Source organism: Schistocerca cancellata, chromosome 5 (assembly GCF_023864275.1).
Source record: "Schistocerca cancellata isolate TAMUIC-IGC-003103 chromosome 5, iqSchCanc2.1, whole genome shotgun sequence".
Classification (NCBI taxonomy): Eukaryota; Metazoa; Arthropoda; class Insecta; order Orthoptera; family Acrididae; genus Schistocerca; species Schistocerca cancellata.
This window is the reverse complement of record NC_064630.1, coordinates 502402899-502423793: the sequence shown is the minus strand read 5'-3', so window position 1 is coordinate 502423793 and position 20895 is coordinate 502402899. Positions and strand designations below refer to the sequence as shown.

Genomic DNA, 20895 nt, shown 5'->3' with positions numbered 1-20895 from the left:
CTCGCCACATGTGACAGACAGGGTCACTGTGTTCACAGCAGTCACTGCCAGACATGCATTAACTTGAATTTGAGTGACTGGGACACAGTTCACAGAGCCAGCACTGCAGAGTTGCCTACAGACACATGGTCAATTTTGAGACAGCGACGCAAAACATTCATTGTCCATTATACTGTAAACATTGCAGCCATGAGTTTAGATTTGATTAACACGTAAGACTTTATAGCTGAAGTAGAAAGTTGTCCTGCTATTTGGTATGTCAAAAGCGATGACTGTAGCAACAAAGTAGTGAAAATGAATGCTTGGCAAGAAATTATAGCGTAGTTTGTGCCTGATTTCAATGAGAAGAGTATGGATGAAAAAAACAAAATTGGTAAGTTGTATGTTGTTTTTCAAATTTAATACATTATTTTTCAGACCATAAAGGAGTAGCGAAACTTAAGCCTGTTAAGGCTACGAGGATAGCAACCCTCAAACACATTTGCATCCCTCATCACTTTTCTTTGGCATTTACCAGTATGAAGTGTATATTTACGCAGTATTAATGCGATAAGAAGGGACAAAATGGATGAGTGTGGAAACCATGAAAGCACCCCTACAGATCAAATGAAGAAGAAATCTAAAAAAATACTTATATTTAAAAATTTTCATAACAAAATTAAGTGTGCGTCTTATCGTAGTCTTACGGCACTCCGCCTTATGGTCCGAATAATACAGTTAAAACATTATTGTCCATTCCTGTGATTTCTTCTTTCACTTCTCCTAGCAGTTCATCAAATGAAGTTTCTGACATTCAAAAATACTGAAAAAACTACTACTCATCTTGTCTCAGATCGACATAAAGAGTATAAAACAATATTTTCTCCAGCCAGCCTCTTAGCAGTGGATGTCATGAACGTTTTGCATTCATTCTCCTCCTCCTCCTCCTCCTCCTCCTCCTCCTCTTGTTTAGAAGTACTAACAAAAGTTCCTCCTCGCTCGAGTCCATTTCACTAACTAATCAGCTGGCAATACCTGTGGTGTCGGACACTGGTGATCCAGGAGTGTTCATCACGATTACTGGTGACCAACACTGGTGACAGTCACCAGCGTCCCAGTGTGAAACAGGACTAAGAGTTCCAACACTGCAGGAGTCATCCAACACTGCAGGAGTCAAGCTGGGTGCAGCTGGCCGGCTTGTGGGGGATTGGACAGGTTCGTGTGACCTTGTTGCGATGATGACACACACCTCGCCTGATGACTCACCATGATTTCGTTCACTGCCTGGTCTCTGTAGATACTGTGCAAGCACTGATGAATATCAGAGATGCTCTGGCATACTGCCAAAAGTAACTCAATGACAGCTCTCTACTTGGAATGCATCTGCATTAGAGACCTCATTTTGAAGGATAAGTATAGCACTGCCCCTATCAGAAATTCATGAAAGTATAGGCGTTTAAATGGGAATATTCCACAATATCCCATGCCAAATTCCACATTTTTTCAACTGAAACTCGGTGAGGAAAAAAAATTGTTCATTACTTATTGAAAGCCGCTCACACAAACCAGTACTCTTAATGTCAGGTTTGCTGCAGATTTCTTTAGTGTAAACTAAATTTACAGAAAAAGATTGACAAAGTGCACTACAGACTGTTAACAAAGGTCCCAGCATACAGAATACATTTTTCAGATATGCAAGTGGCTCAAAGACGTTTTAATTAAAAGAACCCAATATATTGCCCTGTATGACAAGTGTTCATCAGAAACAATGGTATCACAAGGTGTGACCCAGGGAAATGTGATAGGACTGGTCTTGTTCTCCATATACACAAACAGTCTGACAGATAGGCTCAGTATCAACCTGCAACTGTTTGCTGATGGCACTGTGATATACAGGAAAGTGTTGTCATTGAGAGACTGTGGGAGGATACAGAATAACTTGGACAGAATTTCAGTTTGGTGTGTAGCTCACTCTAAATGTGCGAAAAATATAAATTAATACAGACGAGTAGAAAACCCAGTCACATAATTTTCAAATACAGTATTAGTAATGTGCTGCTCGGCACAGTCACATCAACAAAAAAACCTGTCCATAACACCGCAAATTGACATGAAATGAAACAAGCACGTAAGAACAGTTTTTAGGCAGGCACTTGGTTTATTGGGAAAACTCCAGGAAAGTGTAGCTCACCTATCAAGGATACTGCTTACTGGACGTTTATGCAACTCATTTTTGAATACAGCTTGAGTGACTGAGATCCCCACCAAGTCAGATTAAAGGAATACATCAAAGTAATTCAGAGGTGTGCTGCTACATGTGTTATGAGTAATTTAGATTAACATGCAAGCATTGTGGAAATGCCATTTGAACTCAGACGGGAATCCCTGGAGAGAAGATGATGTTCTTTTCACAAAACACTATTGAGAAAGTTTAGAGAAAAGACATTTGTGACAGACTGAGATTAATCCTACAGTTATCAACATACATCTCACACAAGGAACATGGAGACAAAACTAGAGAAATAAAAGCTCATACAGATGCATATAGGTAGTCGTTTTTTCCTTACTCCATTCGCACATGGAAGAGGAAAGGGAAACATTATCAGGAGTAAAAAAATCCAATATCATTCATCATATAGTGGCTTTCAGAGTACATATGTGGATGCATAAATGCTCCTAAGCCCTGAGTTACAAATAGGATTTGAATGTCACAAAAAGTAAGTGACGACTTCACTTACTGTCAATGAACACAGAGGGTGACAGGATTAAATCACATAACAATTTGTATTTTAGAATTGTAAACAAAGTCATGTATTTTTTTAGGAAAAATACACTCCTACAGGGACAAATTATAAACTATTTGGAACATCACAAAAAGTGAGTCATGCAATATGAATCCCAACAACAAAGAAATTTCTTTATAAGTAAATAATGAACCATTCAAAGACATCCCCAAAATTCCCAACACTTATAATAAGGTCTGAACTTTTCCTTGGTGGACAGACTACAGTTCCAAAGAAAACCATTCTGAAACAAATTTTATAATTTCCAATTCTTTTTTTATGAGTACTGAAGTACTGAAAGTATACAAACAAAAACTACCGCCACTGTTAAACAAAGCTGTTCTTCAATAACAGAAATTCATGACACAGAGGTTTTCAAAATTCTGGTTGAAAGTGCTTGGTAAATTATTCATGTGTGGCAAGGTTGGATAGAGTGGCTAATGCACGTATCATATGTAACACTTACCATTATGCCTCTGAGGAGTAGCTTTTGGTCTCAATTCGCTTCTACATTGTTGATTCTGTCTAAATGGTTTGTAACTCTTTTTAACCCACACTTCCTGGAAAAGAAAGTTATTAGTACAACTAATATGTGGAAATAAAAACTACTGAAGAAGTCATCCACAGGAAACTTTATTCTTATATTATTTTTTCTTACTGAAGATGTTCCTAATGGTGGTAGTGTAGTCTTTTTCTCCCTCTAGCCAGAGAACCAGTTTATAGAAGCCCTTTATATGTATGTAATGGTGGGGTTGAGCGAAGGGATTCATTTTCCACAATGAGATAAAATTGTGACTCATTTCAATTACTACCTTGATATAACTACTAAACTTACACAGCTATGGCTGACATTTGTGGCACACAGAAACACACAATACAAAATAGTATTTACACTAGCTTTGAAGCTCTTGCTCTTCCTAAGCAAAAATGGACACGTTCACACACACAAATACAGACTCCTTTCACACACAGACACACACACACACACAAACAAACACCCAAATGCACACTCCTGTGGCCATGGGATGTCGTCTCTGCTCCCTTATTTTGAGTCAATTTAAGATAACTGTGTGAATCAGTTGTGCATTGTGAACTCTTACGTGCATGTAACTCAATAAAAGCTACAGCTACAATTTGCTCCCATTATCAGTAGCTACAATTTGCTCCAATTTGCTATCCTCACAGCTTTCAGAATGAATGCAAAGTGAATGACGTGATTACTTTTAAGAATGTTGTCCTCACAAAATTCAAATGCTAGTGTACATTGATGAAAAAAACTTAAAATAAACATAACAAAGAGTAGGAATTCCAGTGCAAGGTATAAGCATGTAAAAACAGTTACCTCGACTTCTTCTATGATTTAAGATGACCATATATTTTTTAAATGACAACTTCCGAATAAAACTCATTTCATAGTGAGTATATAAGGTAACTGAGACAAGGTCTAAAAATAAATGTACTGTGTGCAATGAATAAGGTTAATAAATGGAAACTAAACAGTTCATTGCACTTAAATTATACAGTTTCGAACAAAGATCTTTCCTGCTCTTTGCTGTAACTTACACTGAAGCACTAAAGAAACTGGTACAGGTAGCGTATTCAAATACAGAGATATGTAAACAGACAGAATATGGTACTGCAAGCTGCAACGCCTATATAAGACAACAAGTGTCTGACGTAGTTGTTAGATCGGTTACTGCTGCTACTATGGCAGGTTATCACGATTTAAGTGAGTTTAAATGTCTTGTTATTGTCTGCGCACGAGCAATTGGACACAGCATCTCCGAGGTAGCAATGAACAGGGGATTCTCCCATATGACCATTTCACAAGTGCACCGTGAATATCAGGAATCCGGTAAAACATCATATCTCCGACATCACTGTGGCCAGAAAAAGATCCCTCAAGAACAGGACCAATGATGACTGAAGGGAATTGTTCAATGTGACACACGAGCAATCCTTCCACAAATCACTGCAGATTTCAATGCTGGGCCATCAGCAAGTGTCAGTATGTGAACCATTCAATGAAACATCATCAATATTGGCTCTTGGAGCTTTAGGCCCACTCGTGCACCCTTGATGACTGCACGACACAAATCTTTAAGCCTCACCTGGGCCCGTCAATACCGACATTGGACTGTTGATGACTGGAAACTTGTTGCTTGGTTGGACGAGTCTCATTTCAAATTGTATCGAGCGGATGGAGGTGTACGGGTATGAAGACAACCTCATGAATCCATGGACCCTGCAGGTCAGCAGGACTTTTAAAGCTGGTGGATGGTCTGTAATGGTGTGGGATGTGTGCAGTTGGAGTGATATGGGACTCCTGATGTGTCGAGATACGACTCCAACAGGTGATACGTATGTAAGCATCCTGTCTGATCACCTGCATCCATTCATATCCACTGTGCATTCCGACAGACTTGGGCAATTTCAGCAGGACAATGCAACAACCCACATGAACAGAACTGCTACAGAGTGGCTCCAGGGACACTCTTCTGAGTTTAAACACTTCTGCTAGCCGCTGAACTCTCTAGACATGAACATTATTGAGCACATCTGAGATGCCTTGCAATGTGCTATTCAGAAAAGATCTCCACCCTCTCGTACTCTTATGGATTTATGGACAGTCCTATAGGCTTCATGGTGTCAGTTCCCTCTAGCACTATTTAAGACATTAGCTGAGTCCATGCCACATTATGTTGTGGCACTTCTGCTTGCTCACGGATGTCCTACACAATATTAGGCAGGTGTGGCAGTTTCTTGGGCTCTTCAGTGTATTTATCTATGGATTGGCCAGTTTTGACCTTAGATGCTTTGGCAATGTGCTGTAATCAGAATGTCATGTTTATAGTGTTATTATTTATAAAGTGAATCTGAGTCTATCCTGTTAGGGAACTTCAATGCCCAACTCGGAAGAGAAAAGAAATACCGGGATATCACTGGGAACTGGGCTCCACCTAAACAAACAAATAAGAATGGTCAAAGACTTGTTGAACTCTGTAGGGAACACAAACTGATCTCACAGTCCACATACTTCAAAAGAAGGCCAAACAAACTTAAAACTTAGAAACATCCTGAATGGAGAAAAGGAGAATGGCAGCTGGATTATGTATTTATGGACAAATTCTTCCACAGAGAAATCTACAATGTTAAAGTATTAGAGGGGTAGATACAGGTTCAGATCATTACATTGTCAAAATCAAAATTAAGTTTATACCACTAATAAAGAAACCAAAATGCAATAAACAAAAGAGGAACTTCAATCTCCACCAATTAATTAGAAATGATAAATATAGAGAAGTCACACAAAATATAAAACTGACTGATAATTTAGAAGAACTGGTTCAGATTCTCAGGCAACAAGCAGAAAATTTAGCCTTATTGAACCCATGTAAAAGACATGTCTGGTGGAACTCAGAATGCAACAAATTCATGAAGAAAGACATCACGCATGGATAAAATTTCAAACACACAAAACGGAAGAAAATGCAACCAAGCTCAAAAATATCAGGAAAAAGTTCACACAAATTATCAGGCAAACCAAGAGACAATCACAGAAAGATCTAATCGACTCAGTAGAAGAAAATTACCATAAAACCAATTCCAGAGACGTTTACAAAATGTTTGGAAGACAATTACAAAAATTTGCCCCTCCCACGTTAATGCTAAAACAGGAAGACGGAAAAATGGCACATTATGACAAGGAAAATGCCAAAAGCATTTAGTAAACTTTTGAATTGTGCAGAACCCCAGGAACTTTTAGTAATTAATACAGACACACCCATCAAGACTCCACTTGATCTCATAAATCCTCCAACAATCCAAGAGGTGGAAACAGCACTCAGAGAGATGAAAAATTATAAGGCATGCGGAGAAGACCAAATTTTTGCAGAAATGTGGAAATATGCCAGTGATACAGTTTTAACATCCTTACACACAGCCCTAACAAAAATCTGGATAACAGAAAAATTTTCCAAACATTGGACCACAGCCATAATCCACCCACTACACAAAAAAGGAGATAAAGGCAACCCAGATAATTACAGAGGTATCTCTCTCTTAGACTGCACATACAAGGTTTTCTCCAGAATCCTATACAAGAGGATCAAAGAGCAACTATAAGAAGAATTAGGTGAATATCAAGGAGGCTTCAGACCTTGGAGAAGCTGTGCAGACCTTAAAAAAGCATATGACTGTACCCATAGACCTACAAGGTTAAAAACTTGAGAAATTTTGAGCTCCATACAAAATTAATCAAGTTGATAGAACTCACCTTCACCGACACTGTTTCAAAAGTCAAGTTTGGGGGGGGGGGGGGGGGGGGGGGGGGGAACTCTCTTAGTCATTCATCATAAAAACAGGTTTAAGACAAGGAGATTGCTTGGCACCCCTGCTGTTCAACTGTACTTTAGAATACATCATGAGGGAATGGTACAAGATTAACCCAAAGAACATCCAAATTGGAAGACCCGAAGACAAAATAAGTTTAAATTGTCCAGGATTCGCTGATGACCTTGCTCTCTTGTCCAGCAGTATTCAGGAAACCAAACAACAAGTTATCTCACTGCAGGAAGTAGCACAGAAAATTGGTCTTGGAATATCCTTTGAAAAAACAGTCATCATGTTAACTGACCCACTAATCATAAACATAATTACCATAGGAAACCAAGGAATCAAAAGTGTAGATAAATTTAAATATCTGGGAGAAATCATTACATATAACCTCAATGAAAAGTCAACATGGCATAACAGAATAAAAAAATTGACTAGAACACAATATATCACCAAGAACACCTACAACAGAAAGAGCCTGTCAATAGCAACAAAATTAAAATGCTACAAAACAGTCACTCAACCAGAAATAAGATACCCAAGTGAAACCATCTTCAAAACAACTAACACTACACAAATAGACAAAATGCTCAAAATAGAGAAAAGAATCATCAGAACATGCATCAACAAATTGTACCAGAAAGATGGACACTGGAGAGTAGATACAAATGAAACAGTCTACAAGGAAATAGAACCGGTAATGAGTACAATAAGGAAGAAACGCAATTCATTTTTCGGACATCTAATCAGAACACCAGAGAACAGGATCATCAGGAGAATAATAGAAAAATTGTGGAATAGTAAGTACAACATTAAGTGGATTACAGAAATCAAAGAATATATGGATGAGCTACAGATTACATTGGAAAACCTAAGAAACAAAACTGACAAAACCAGGAAACTCACAGACAAACAAACCAGACTGCAAACGAGAATCAACAAACAGACAATAGGAAGGGTTATTTCTGATGAAGAAAGAAGGATAAGATCTGAGAGAATGTAGTAGTACTGGGCTGACAGAAAACTGGAAAATTCTTTGTATAAAGTTGGCTACAGTGGTCCAATGAAGGCCATAAAATGTAAATAATAATAATAACAGGAAGCTGAATGGCTTCCAATGTGATTTTCATAGTCAGGCTAGTGCACAGAGTGGTTGCATAAAATGTATCAATGCTGAGTACAGACTTTTACTTGAGAATGACCTAAACAGCAATCGTCCATTCGAAAGAGTTCAGCCCACAGTCAGGAATGTCTTCATTGAAGTATTTCATCAAGGCAGTGGAGCCATATATAAAGCAAATATTTAGGAGATCAGTATTAATTACGATTAAGAAAACAGTTTTCATGAAGTTAATAAAATCAATGTGTGAACATTCTATACTGTGTGTGTGCATGTTGTTGTTTTTTTTTTTTTTTAAATAATTCTGGCTCACCCGATACCCAGCATCAGTGTCCACAACTCCAAGTAAATGTAAGTTCATGCATCATATATCTGATGGGAAAGGGGAAGGGGGGGGGGGGGGGGGAGAGGGGGGGAAAGGTGTCAGAAGCAGCAGCAGCAGCACAGTCACCACCACCACCACCACCACCCACCACCACCACCACACTTGCTGGGACTAAATGCTGCTCTTTCCTCCTTTCAAAAATTTCCGTTCCATAGCAAAATAAAAACTCATAACTTTCTAATTTACAAATAAATATCGTAGGCCACATTACAAAATCACCATGCAAACAACAACACTGTACCAACAAAACAATGGAAGTTAAAATCTTGCTGATTTAAAATCACTAGAAATGGTGTATTATACCAACTGGAATATAGTTGTGTAGGAACCAACACATGTAGAAAGAACAGTAATGGCTTTAGCATGAACATGAGTTCCAAGAAGCCACAGAATACCTACATCAGATGGGTATGTGCACTCTACATCTACATCTACATCCATACTCCGCAAGCCACCTGACGGTGTGTGGCGGAGGGTACCTTGAGTACCTCTATCGGTTCTCCCTTCTATTCCAGTCTCGTATTGTTCGTGGAAAGAAGGATTGTCGGTATGCCTCTGTGTGGGCTCTAATCTCTCTGATTTTATCCTCATGGTCTCGAGATATACGTAGGAGGGAGCAATATACTGCTTGACTCTTCGGTGAAGGTATGTTCTCGAAACTTTGACAAAAGCCTGTACCGAGCTACTGAGCGTCTCTCCCGCAGAGTCTTCCACTGGAGTTTGTCTATCATCTCCGTAATGCTTTCGCGATTACTAAATTATCCTGTAACGAAGCGCGCTGCTCTCCGTTGGATCTTCTCTATATCTTCTATCAACCCTATCTGGTACGGATCCCACACTGCTGAGCAGTATTCAAGCAGTGGGCGAACAAGCGTACTGTAACCTACTTCCTTTGTTTGCATTTCCTTAGGATTCTTCCAATGAATCTCAGTCTGGTATCTGCTTTACCGACGATCAACATTATATGATCATTCCATTTTAAATCACTCCTAATGCGTACTCCCAGATAATTTATGGTATTAACTGCTTCCAGTTGCTGACCTGCTATTTTGTAGCTAAATGATAAAGGATCTATCTTTCTGTGTATTCGCAGCACATTACACTTTTCTACATTGAGATTCAATTGCCATTCCCTGCTCCATGCGTCAATTCGCTGCAGATCCTCCTGCATTTCAGTACAATTTTCCATTGTTACAACCTCTCGATACACCACAGCATCATCTGCAAAAAGCCTCAGTGAACTTCCAATGTCATCCACCAGGTCATTTATGTATATTGCGAATAGCAACGGTCCTATGACACTCCCCTGCGGCACACCTGAAATCACTCTTACTTCGGAAGACTTCTCTCCATTGAGAATGACATGCTGCGTCCTGTTATCTAGGAACTTCTCAATCCAATCACATAATTGGTCTGATAGTCCATATGCTCTTACTTTGTTCGTTAAACGACTGTGGGGAACTGTATCGAACGCCTTGCAGAAGTCAAGAAACACGGCATCTACCTGTAAACCCGTGTCTATGGCCCTCTGAGTCTCGTGGACGAATAGCGCGAGCTGGGTTTCACATGACAGTCTTTTTCGAAACCCATGCTGATTCCTACAGAGTAGATTTCTAGTCTCCAAAAAAGTCATTACACTCGAACACAATACGTGTTCCAAAATTCTACAACTGATCGACGTTAGAGATATAGGTCTATAGTTCTGCACATCTGTTCGACGTCCCTTCTTGAAAACGGGGATGACCTGTGCCCTTTTCCAATCCTTTGGAACGCTATGCTCTTCTAGAGACCTACGGTACACCGCTGCAAGAAGGGGGGCAAGTTCCTTTGCGTACTCTGTGTAAAATTGAACTGGTATCCCATCAGGTCCAGAGGCCTTTCCTCTTTTGAGCAATTTTAATTGTTTCTCTATCCCTCTGTCGTCTATTTCGATATCTACCATTTTGTCATCTGTGCGACAATCTAGAGAAGGAACTACAGTGCAATCTTCCTCTGTGAAACAACTTTGGAAAAAGACATTTAGTATTTCGGCCTTTAGTCTGTCATCCTCTGTTTCAGTACCATTTTGGTCACAGAGTGTCTGGACATTTTGTTTTGATCCACCTACCGCTTTGACATAAGACCAAAATTTCTTAGGATTTTCTGCCAAGTCAGTACATAGTACTTTACTTTCGAATTCATTGAACGCCTCTCGCATAGCCCTCCTCACACTACTTTTCGCTTCGCGTAATTTCTGTTTGTCTGCAAGGCTTTGGCTATGTTTATGTTTGCTGTGAAGTTCCCTTTGCTTCCGCAACAGTTTTCTAACTCGGTTGTTGTACCACGGTGGCTCTTTTCCATCTCTTACGATCTTGCTTGGCACATACTCATCTAACGCATTATGTACAACGGTTTTGAACTTTATCCACTGATCATCAACACTATCTGTACTTGAGACAAAACTTTTGAGTTGAGCCAACAGGTACTCTGAAATCTGCTTTTTGTAACTTTTTCTAAACAGAAAAATCTTCCTACCCTTTTTAATATTCCTATTTACGGCTGAAATCATCGATGCCATAACCGCTTTATGATCGCTGATTCCCTGTTCTGTGTTAACTTTTTCAAATAGTTCGGGTCTGTTTGTCACCAGAAGGTCTAATATGTTATCGCCACGAGTCGGTTCTCTGTTTAAATGCTCAAGGTAGTTTTCAGATAAAGCACTTAAAAAAATTTCACTGGATTCTTTGTCCCTGCCACCCGTTATGAACGTCTGAGTCTCCCAGTCTATATCCGGCAAATTAAAATCTCCACCCAGAACTATAACATGGTGGGGAAATCTACTCGAAATATTCTCCAAATTATCCTTCAGGTGCTCAGCCACAACAGATGCTGAGCCAGGGGGCCTATAGAGACATCCAATTACCATGTCTGAGCCTGCTTTAACCGTGACCTTCACCCAAATCATTTCACATTTCGGATCTCCATCAATTTCCTTCGATACTATTGCACTTCTTATTGCTATAAACACGCCTCCCCCTTCACTGTCCAGCCTGTCTCTGCGGTATACATTCCAATCTGAGTTTAGGATTTCATTACTGTTTACGTCTGGTTTCAGCCAACTTTCTGTCCCTAGTACTATATGGGCGTTGTGACTGTTTATTAATGAGAGCAGTTCTGGGACCTTTCTGTAGACGCTCCTGCAGTTTACTATTAGCACATTAATATTGTTATTCCCTGTTGCATTTTGCCTACTCCTACCTTGCCACGTCTCAGGAGGCGTCTTGTCGGGCCTAGGGAGGGGATTCTCTAACCTAAAAAACCCCCATGTGCACTCCACACGTACTCCGCTACCCTTGTAGCCGCTTCCGGCGTGTAGTGCACGCCTGACCTATTCAGGGGGCCCTACATTTCTCCACCCGATAGCGGAGGTCGAGAAATTTGCACCCCAGATCTCCGCAGAATCGTCTGAGCCTCTGGTTTAAGCCTTCCACTCGGCTCCAAACCAGAGGACCGCGATCGGTTCTGGGAACGATACTACAAATAGTTAGCTCTGATTTCACCCCGCGAGCGAGGCTTTCCGCCTTCACCAATTCTGTTCCTCCAAAGAAATGTCCAAAGCCTTAGTCACAGCTCTGCTTCACCTGGTGTTGATATCGCACTTGATTTACTTTGTAGTATAATGCTGACATAGAAGCAACACAGAATGATTACTTTGTTAATTTCTTCAAACATTACACAGTACCATGCTGTATAAATTTTTAGACGTAGATTGAATTACTTTGTAGTATTTTAGTCTTCCTCAGTCACAGACTGTTAAGACTTGAATATAACGATGTCCACTGCAGTTTTTCTTCAACTCTATTGCATTAGGATAGAGTAATATTATGTGTAGGTAATTAGGCTTTCAATTTATATTTATTTAGCTGACGTTTGTTTTGCAGTTATATTACCTAGAACAATCTTCCACTGAAAGTTCAGTGTCCACAACCAGACTTAATTTTGATAATTCTGCATATGAAGCTTTCTCTACAACACATACAAATGTTCATAAAGGAACATGGTCTGTGACAGCAAATCTTCCAAAAGTAGACTACCTATATGAATTTATTAACAGAAATTTTGATGCAGTGATATTTATAGGGTTTATTCCAACATTGTTGCTTTAAGGTTATTAGTAGTCTCATAAACAGCAGGTGTACTAATTTTTTTTTTTTTTTTTTTTCTTCTTGCAGCATATTGACAAATCAGCTAGGAACGCTGTTTGCCTATTGAATAAAATCAAATAAAATCAAATAAAATGAAGTGGTTTCTGGTAATTGTAATAAAGATTTCCTTAAAAAAATTAAGTTTTGAATTTATTACAGTGAGGAACATTTTCTTGAACTCAATTCCTACTGTAGACTTTATGACTATGGTAGCTAATTACTCCAAAAACAGCCACCAGTAATATCTTTAAAGACATATCTAATGAGCAAAATTCTATTACAAAACCCACAGTCAACAGCTTCTCAGATCATACATACAGTTTGACAATTTGAATGGTAACTTTGATCAGGACAAAGACAAAATCTGATTTCAGGAGGATAATAAAGAAGCTTTTTTTTCCGAATTAGTCAGAGATATGATCTAGACAGTGTTCATGACATGAACGGAAAATACATCATATTTACTATTAAAATTGTCACTTATTTGAAAATGGCTTCACCCACAAAGTTTCTAAGATTAGATCAAAATCTAAAAATAACAACAAAACAAGCAGCTCTGATGTTGACACCACAGTTCCTTAAAAGGCTTACTACAAAACTCAGAAAAAAGTAAACCACACATTGAAGCAAACACATCATGAGAAAAAGGTAGGTACATCAGGCAAACAAACTACAGACAGTATGGGATAGAGTGAAGGGAGATGATGATATTACCAGAAATGAGGTGGCACTGATAGCTCTAAGAGGAAACAATACATTGATAACAAATGTGTGCAGTGTTGCAAAACTGTTTAATAAGCTTTGGCATATGATTCTCACTTCAACAGAAGAAGTAATGTCCATCACAAAATTTTTAAAATAAAAAAAATTTCTAGTGGTAATGCAAAAGGTGACTACAGGAGGATAGCAAATAAGCCACTTTTCCTTTTTTTTTGGGGGGGGGGGGGGGGGGGGCAAATTACTCAGAATGTTAATTAATGAGTTTTCTTCTGGGTTTAATTAAGTTATCTGTCCAACCAATCATCTCCAAAATAGCTGAAATATGCTGCATTTAAGTCTGTGTGTAAGAAGGCAATAAATAAATACTACCAAACTTCCATCAAATGTCACTTTTGCCAGCACACTAAAACACTTTAGAAGAGGTAAAAAAAAAGCAGCTTCTTAACCACCTGACTACAAACAATATTTTGTCAGAGTCACATTTGGATTTCTAAAGGGTTCTGGTATTGGGAAGACCATGTACACACATATTGAGAATGTACCTACTCATGAGACAATACATTGCAGGCTACTGGTTTATTCTGTGTTCTGTCAACAGTGTTTGACTGAACGGGATCACAATATCAGAATACTCTGATGTCAGAGAAATTTGTACAAAATGGTTCCAATCATGCATAACAGGAAATAGGTTTTTATTGAGCTACCAGTCATAATCCAACTGGGAACTAATTAAATGTGGTATAATAATGTCATATGACTCAACCGCATCTTGCAAGTCGTGCAACTGGATGCCATTTCAGCAACCTGCATGTCCGTCAGCCAATGGCACAGTGTGTTCCCAGGCATCGCTTCCAAATACTAACCGGGACTGATGATGCAGAACTCCGGTGATCATGCAAGTACTGGTGTATCCAATGCAGCAAGGCTTATATGTTGTGTCACACAAGATTCCATATAAAGATCCTTACTTTTTCTTCTGTCCATCCTGTAGCTCGTTGAGTAAGCATCTGAGCAGCTTGTAATTGTTAATTACAGTTTGAAATTTTGTTCTAGGTTGAGACTGATTTCTGTATGTACGCCAGTTTCTTTTGAGTCTACACCAATCTCTGTTACTTCTTCATCAATAAAGCTAGGTTCACAATGTTTTTTGTAAGCTTGCTGATATTCATTCTACTGTTGTTGTTGTGGTCTTCAGTCCTGAGACTGGTTTGATGCAGCTCTCCATGCTACTCTATCCAGTGCAAGCTTCTTCATCTCCCAGTACCTACTGCAGCCTACATCCTTCTGAATCTGCTTAGTGTATTCATCTCTTGGTCTCCCTCTACGATTTTTACCCTCCACGCTGCCCTCCAATACTAAATTGCTGATCCCTTGATGCCTCAGAACATGTCCTACCAACCGATCCCTTCTTCTGGTCAAGTTGTGCCACAAACTTCTCTTCTCCCCAATCCTATTCAATACTTCCTCATTAGTTATGTGATCTACCCATCTAATCTTCAGCATTCTTCTGTAGCACCACATTTCGAAAGCTTCTATTCTCTTCTTGTCCAAACTATTTATTGTCCATGTTTCACTTCCATACATGGCTACACTCCATACAAATACTTTCAGAAATGACTTCCTGACACTTAAATCTATACTCGTTGTTAACAAATTTCTCTTCTTCAGAAATGCTTTCCTTGCCATTGCCAGTCTACATTTTATACCCTCTCTACTTCGACCATCGTCAGTTATTTTGCTCCCCAAATAGCAAAACTCCTTTACTACTTTAAGTGTCTCATTTCCTAATCTAATTCCCTCAGCATCACCCGACTTAATTTGACTACATTCCATTATCCTCATTTTGCTTTTGTTGATGTTCATCTTATATCCTCCTTTCAAGACACTGTCCATTCCGTTCAACTGCTCTTCATCGGCAAACCTCAAAGTTTTTATTTCTTCTCCATGGATTTTAATACCTACTCCGAATTTTTCTTTTGTTTCCATTACTGCTTGCTCAATATACAGATTGAATAACATCGGGGAGAGGCTACAACTCTGTCTTACTCCCTTCCCAACCACTGCTTCCCTTTCATGCCCCTCAACTCTTATAACTGCCATCTGGTTTCTGTACAAATTGTAAATAGCCTTTTGCTCCCTGTATTTTACCCCTGCCACCTTTAGAATTTGAAAGAGAGTATTCCAGTCAACATTGTCAAAAGCTTTCTCTAAGTCTACAAATGCTAGAAACGTAGGTTTGCCTTTCCTTAATCTTTCTTCTAAGATAAGTCGTAAGTTCAGTATTGCCTCACGTGTTCTAGTGTTTCTACGGAATCCAAACTGATCTTCCCCGAGTTCAGCTTCTACTAGTTTTTCCATTCGTCTATAAAGAATTCGTGTTAGTATTTTGCATCTGTGGCTTATTAAACTGATTGTTCACTAATTTTCACATCTGTCAACACCTGCTTTCTTTGGGATTGGAATTATTATATTCTTCTTGGAGTCTGAGGGTATTTCGCCTGTTTCATACATCTTGCTCACCAGATGCTCATTCTACTAAAGTCACCATAAAATTGTAATCAACTTTTCCTGGTTGTATCTGTGATTCTTTTCTGTAACTTGATACATTTATTTTGAATTCTTCTTCATATAAATTCCATTTTCACACTTTGGTTGTAGGATTAGAATGTTTCTTTCTTGTTTTTCAATGTTTTTTATTTCAAATCTGCCACCAATCATCATAGTTTCGTATGCTTAAGATAATTCTGTTTTAACAGCTGTTATAATGTAGGTTTGACCTTATAATAAAGATTTTGTCATTATATCTGTTTCCAACCACAACTATATTGGTCAATTAGGCAGAAAACTGGTTGCAAGAATATCAACAGCTCTTTCTATTATTCTTATTGCTCTCATTTTGCAGAATACTTACTTCACAGGTTTTAATTGAGATCATGTCTTATTGCTGAAACACCAAGAAGTGACACCTAACAAACCAGAAATTCACAGGCAGGGAATCCTGCTAAAGAGAATTAATATTACAGCATACAGTGTGGTAATATGTAGGAAATTTGTACAGGATGTGTTGCACCACAATACCAATACCACTTCAAGTCTTTTAATATAATCTTTCATGGCAAATTATTGGACTTAAATTGTGTGAACTGTATAATGACAATTGTTTTTATTTCCTGTGCTAATGGAGCTTTTTTATAAATTAAAATCACAGAGAGGGTAAAAAGTTGTTTTATTAACATGAAAGTTTCATTCAGAAATCTGTTACATTCACAAAAAGACAGGCAGAATAGGTGTTGCACACAAAAATAGTGACTGTATTTATTTGAAGTAACAACTGAAAATTTAATATATGACTAGAATTAAAAGCCAGATATGCTTCTTCTGTGAGCAGTAACACTGCTATTATGCTTACCCTCGTACATTTCCAGGCCTGACCCAAAAGTGAATGGAGCCATTCATTTGAATCAAGTCTGAATGCTTGCTTGAATTACCTAATAATTACGGGACTGCTTGCAAGTCATAGGAAATCCAGGTTTGAATTAAAGTCCTGGCACAAATGTTCATTTCTGATTGAAAATAAATATCAATGCATTTACTATAGGTAGTGCAGGGAAGGAAAAAAAAGGAAACAGTTCAGGGTGGTAGGATAGACCACTCATGAGCCAAACATCTTACCTAGATGGGGTGGATTGTATGCCTCAATGAAACATGTAGCTGTATTGTATGTGTAAACATAATGGAGGGGTATATGTGGAGAGGCCAGACAAACTGACTGAAAAAAGAGAAAAGACTACTACACAACTTAAATAGGTATAGCTCTGAGAGATGAAACAGTGAAGGAATCTGAGGATCAAATGGACAAAAAGACAAGTGAGATGCAGACATGTGAGATACAGAATTTAATTCATGAAAAAAGAAAACATAAAAACACAGAAAATGAAGCAAACGAGAATACAAACACCTAAAAATGAGAGACAAAGTGCAGAACTGCTAAGCAGGTATAGCTAGAGAACCAATGCTAGGCTTTAGGAGCATGTGCGATACTGGAAAGATAGATGATACCTACAGGAAAATTAAAGAGACCTTCAGAGAAAAGAAAAGCATCTGTATGAATATCAGAAGCTCACATGGTAAATCAGAACCAAGCAAAGAAGGAAAAGCTGAAGACAGAAGGATTATGAAGAAGGGCTACGCAGAGAAAATGAGCTTGAAGACAATATTGTAGAGACAATGGAGGAAGTAAGTGGAGATGAGATGGGAGATATGATACTGTAAGAAGAATTTGGTAGTACACTGGAAGATCTAAGTCAATACAAGACTCCTCACATGAATGACATTCCTTAGAGTTACTGAGATCCTTGGGAGAATTGACCATGCCAAAACTGATCCACCTGGAATGCAGGATAAATGAGACAGGAAAAGACTTCAAGATGAGTATAATAATTGCAATTCCATAAAAGTATGTGCTGACAGGTGAGAATATTACCAAACTGTCAGTTTCGTTTGTCACAGCTGCAAAATACAAGTACTAGCACAAATTATTTACAGAAGAATGGGAAACTGGTAGAGACCGAACTCAGAGAAGATCAGTTTGTGTTCCAAAGAAATGTAGGAACATGTGAGGGAATTCTAACCCTATGATTTATCTTAGAAGACATGCTGAAGAAATGGAAATCTACATTTATGGCAATTGTACATTTGGAGAAAGTTTTTCACAACATTGACTGGAATACACTTTCAAAAAAAATGGTTCAAATGGCTCTGAGCACTATGGGACTTAACTTCTGAGGTCATCAAACCCCTAGAACTTAGAACTACTTAAACCTAACTAACCTAAGGACATCACACACATCCATGTCCGAGGCAGGATTCGAACCTGCGACTGTAGCGGTCTCGCGGCTCCAGACTGTAGCGCCTAGAACCACTTGGCCACTCCGGCCGGCATACACTTTCAAATTCTGATGTTATCAATGATAAAACACAGGAAGTTAAACATTATCTATAACTTGTGCAGAAACCAAACTGTAGCTGCAAGAGTTGAAACATATGAAAGGGAAGCAGTAACTGACAAGAGAATGCGACAGGGTTGTAGCCTATCCCTTATGTTAATCTGTCACTTGACAAGCTGTGAAGGAAACCAGTAAGGGAGTTAAAGTTCTGAGAGAAGAAATAAAAGCTTTGAAGTTTGTTGATGACAATGTAATTCTGTAAGAGACAGCAAAGGATTTGAAAAAGCAAGAATGTAATTCTGTCACAGAAAGCAAATGACTTGAAAAAGCAGTTGAAAAGAAGACCCGACAGTCTTGAAAGAATCAGAGTAGCAGATGATACTGTAAAAGTAGAATCCAAGTCTGCTATTTGTGCACAAAATATCTGAGAATAACCAAAGCGAAGGAGATATAAAATGCAAAGTGGCAATAGCAAGAAAAGTATTTCTGCGAAAGAGAAATTGGCTACGATGGAATATAAATTTAAATGTTAGGAAGTCTTATCTGATAGTATCCGTCTGGAGTGTAGTCTTGCATGGAAGTGAAATGTGAACAAAAAACAGTTCAGACATGAAGTGAATAGAAGCTTTTCAAATGCAGTGCTGTAGAAGAATGCTGAATATTACATGAATAGATCAAATAAGTAATGTGAGGTACTGAATTGAATTGAGGAAAAAAGAAATGTATGGCACATTCTAACTAAAAGAAGGAATCCAACAATGTAAATTCCAGGTTGGAGTATCAACAATATAACGAAAATCCTTATATTGTTAAAAGAAGGCATCGGTTGGTAGCAGACATCCGCAAGCATCAAGGACCCATCAATTTGGTAACAGAGGGAAGTTTGAGGAATAAAAATTGTACAGGAAGACCAAGGCACAAATACAGTAAGCACGTTTAAATGGATGTAGGTTGCAGTAGTTACGCAAAAAATGGTAAGTTGAAGAGGCTTGCAAAGGGCAGACTTGCTTGGAGATTTGCATCAAACCAGTCTCTGGACTGGAGGCAGCAATACATGGAAAGGAAGTTCAGGTCACTCAAACCCCACACTGAAAGCCATCCTTGAGCTATAAGGACCACCTGTGCAGTCCCTTTTAGTATGGGTTCCAAATTATCTGACCTCCTCTAGTAAATAAATAAAATAAATTAGTTTTACCTATTACCTCTGTCCCACTCGAAGGAAAGCTAAAAATATTGTTTTAATTTAGTTTTGAGTAGTTCTAATGAGTATGTGGTTAACTGTGCCTCCTGTAAGTATGTCTCTTTAAATGAAATATGAGACACAAAATTACACATTGTGGGATAAAGGAGTTTTGAGGCAAAAGGAGGAAATGGAAGAAAAAAGACCACCAGAACCATCTATTATCAATAATGGAAAGTAGGGGAGGGGAAATGGGAGAAGGGAGGGGGGAAGTGGGAGAAGGGATGGTGGGATGGTGGGAGAGAGGGGGAGAGGGAGAGGGGGAGAGGGGGGGGGGGAGAGAGAGAGAGAGAGAGAGAGAGAGAGAGAGAGAGAGAGAGAGACTTAAGAGTGTTTGCTAGTTCTCTGGTGGAAGGCCCTTTCCAAAAGCTCTTTATACAAATAACTGCTGCTCAACATCACCTCTTTTTGGTGAACAATGACCTATTTTAAAACACATTTCTAAGTTTAAATGTTCATGTGCAATCTTTTTAACAGTTTCACATATCAAATCTATCTGTAACATCCATCTACCAAAGTAAAAAGGTCACTAATTTGAGCAAACAACACCACAGAAAATAAATGAGTAATGAAATTTTGGACTGCATTTCTACCTTTGTTGACAATGTCTCACATTAAGAAAATATGCAGCCCCCATATACTTATCTTTTCTATCACAAATTAGTTATAGAAAATAAGTCTTTAGATGACATGAAATAATGCACTCTCTTTAGGATACAATGTGCCAAAAAAGCAATACTAACCTTCACATCTGACCGCCGACCTAAGCGTTCGAACACCGACCGTTTCTGATAAGGTGTCACCCCTCCTTTAGAAGGTAAATTTCTCATTAGTGACAACACAGCTTACAAAAATAAATTAAAAAATGAGAAAATGAAGGTGAATTTGCACGTGCACACACACACACACACACACACACACACACACACACGCACGCATGTGTTTTTGCACAGCAAACAAAATGAATGAAAGAAAGAAAGAGTTTAGGTTAGCTTGGAGGTCGGCAGAATGGAGGTAAATGTGGCTTGTAGGACAGGACAATGGAATAGCTGAAGTGAGATACAGAACAATGTATTCTCACTACTTATGATGTGCAGAATTGAAAGGGTGTGTAAAGTAATAGGAATTAAATTTCTCTATAGAGGCTGCATTATTTTCCATACCTAATACCTACAAAAAATGATATGCATTTAAAACGAACAC

At 38.6% G+C, this 20895-nt stretch overlaps 1 protein-coding gene across 2 annotated transcripts in view; it reads right to left on the bottom strand.

Annotated features, from left to right (window-relative positions):
• Positions 1-20895, bottom strand: part of LOC126188200 (uncharacterized) — a 318265-nt gene that overhangs the window by 149253 nt on the left and 148117 nt on the right. For both annotated transcript variants that reach the window (XM_049929743.1, XM_049929742.1), the window contains exons 5-6: positions 20436-20500; positions 3229-3322 (exon numbers count right to left, since the gene is read on the bottom strand). In XM_049929743.1, coding sequence (XP_049785700.1) covers positions 3229-3322; positions 20436-20500 — 159 coding nt within the window. The remainder of the gene's footprint in view (positions 1-3228; positions 3323-20435; positions 20501-20895) is intronic.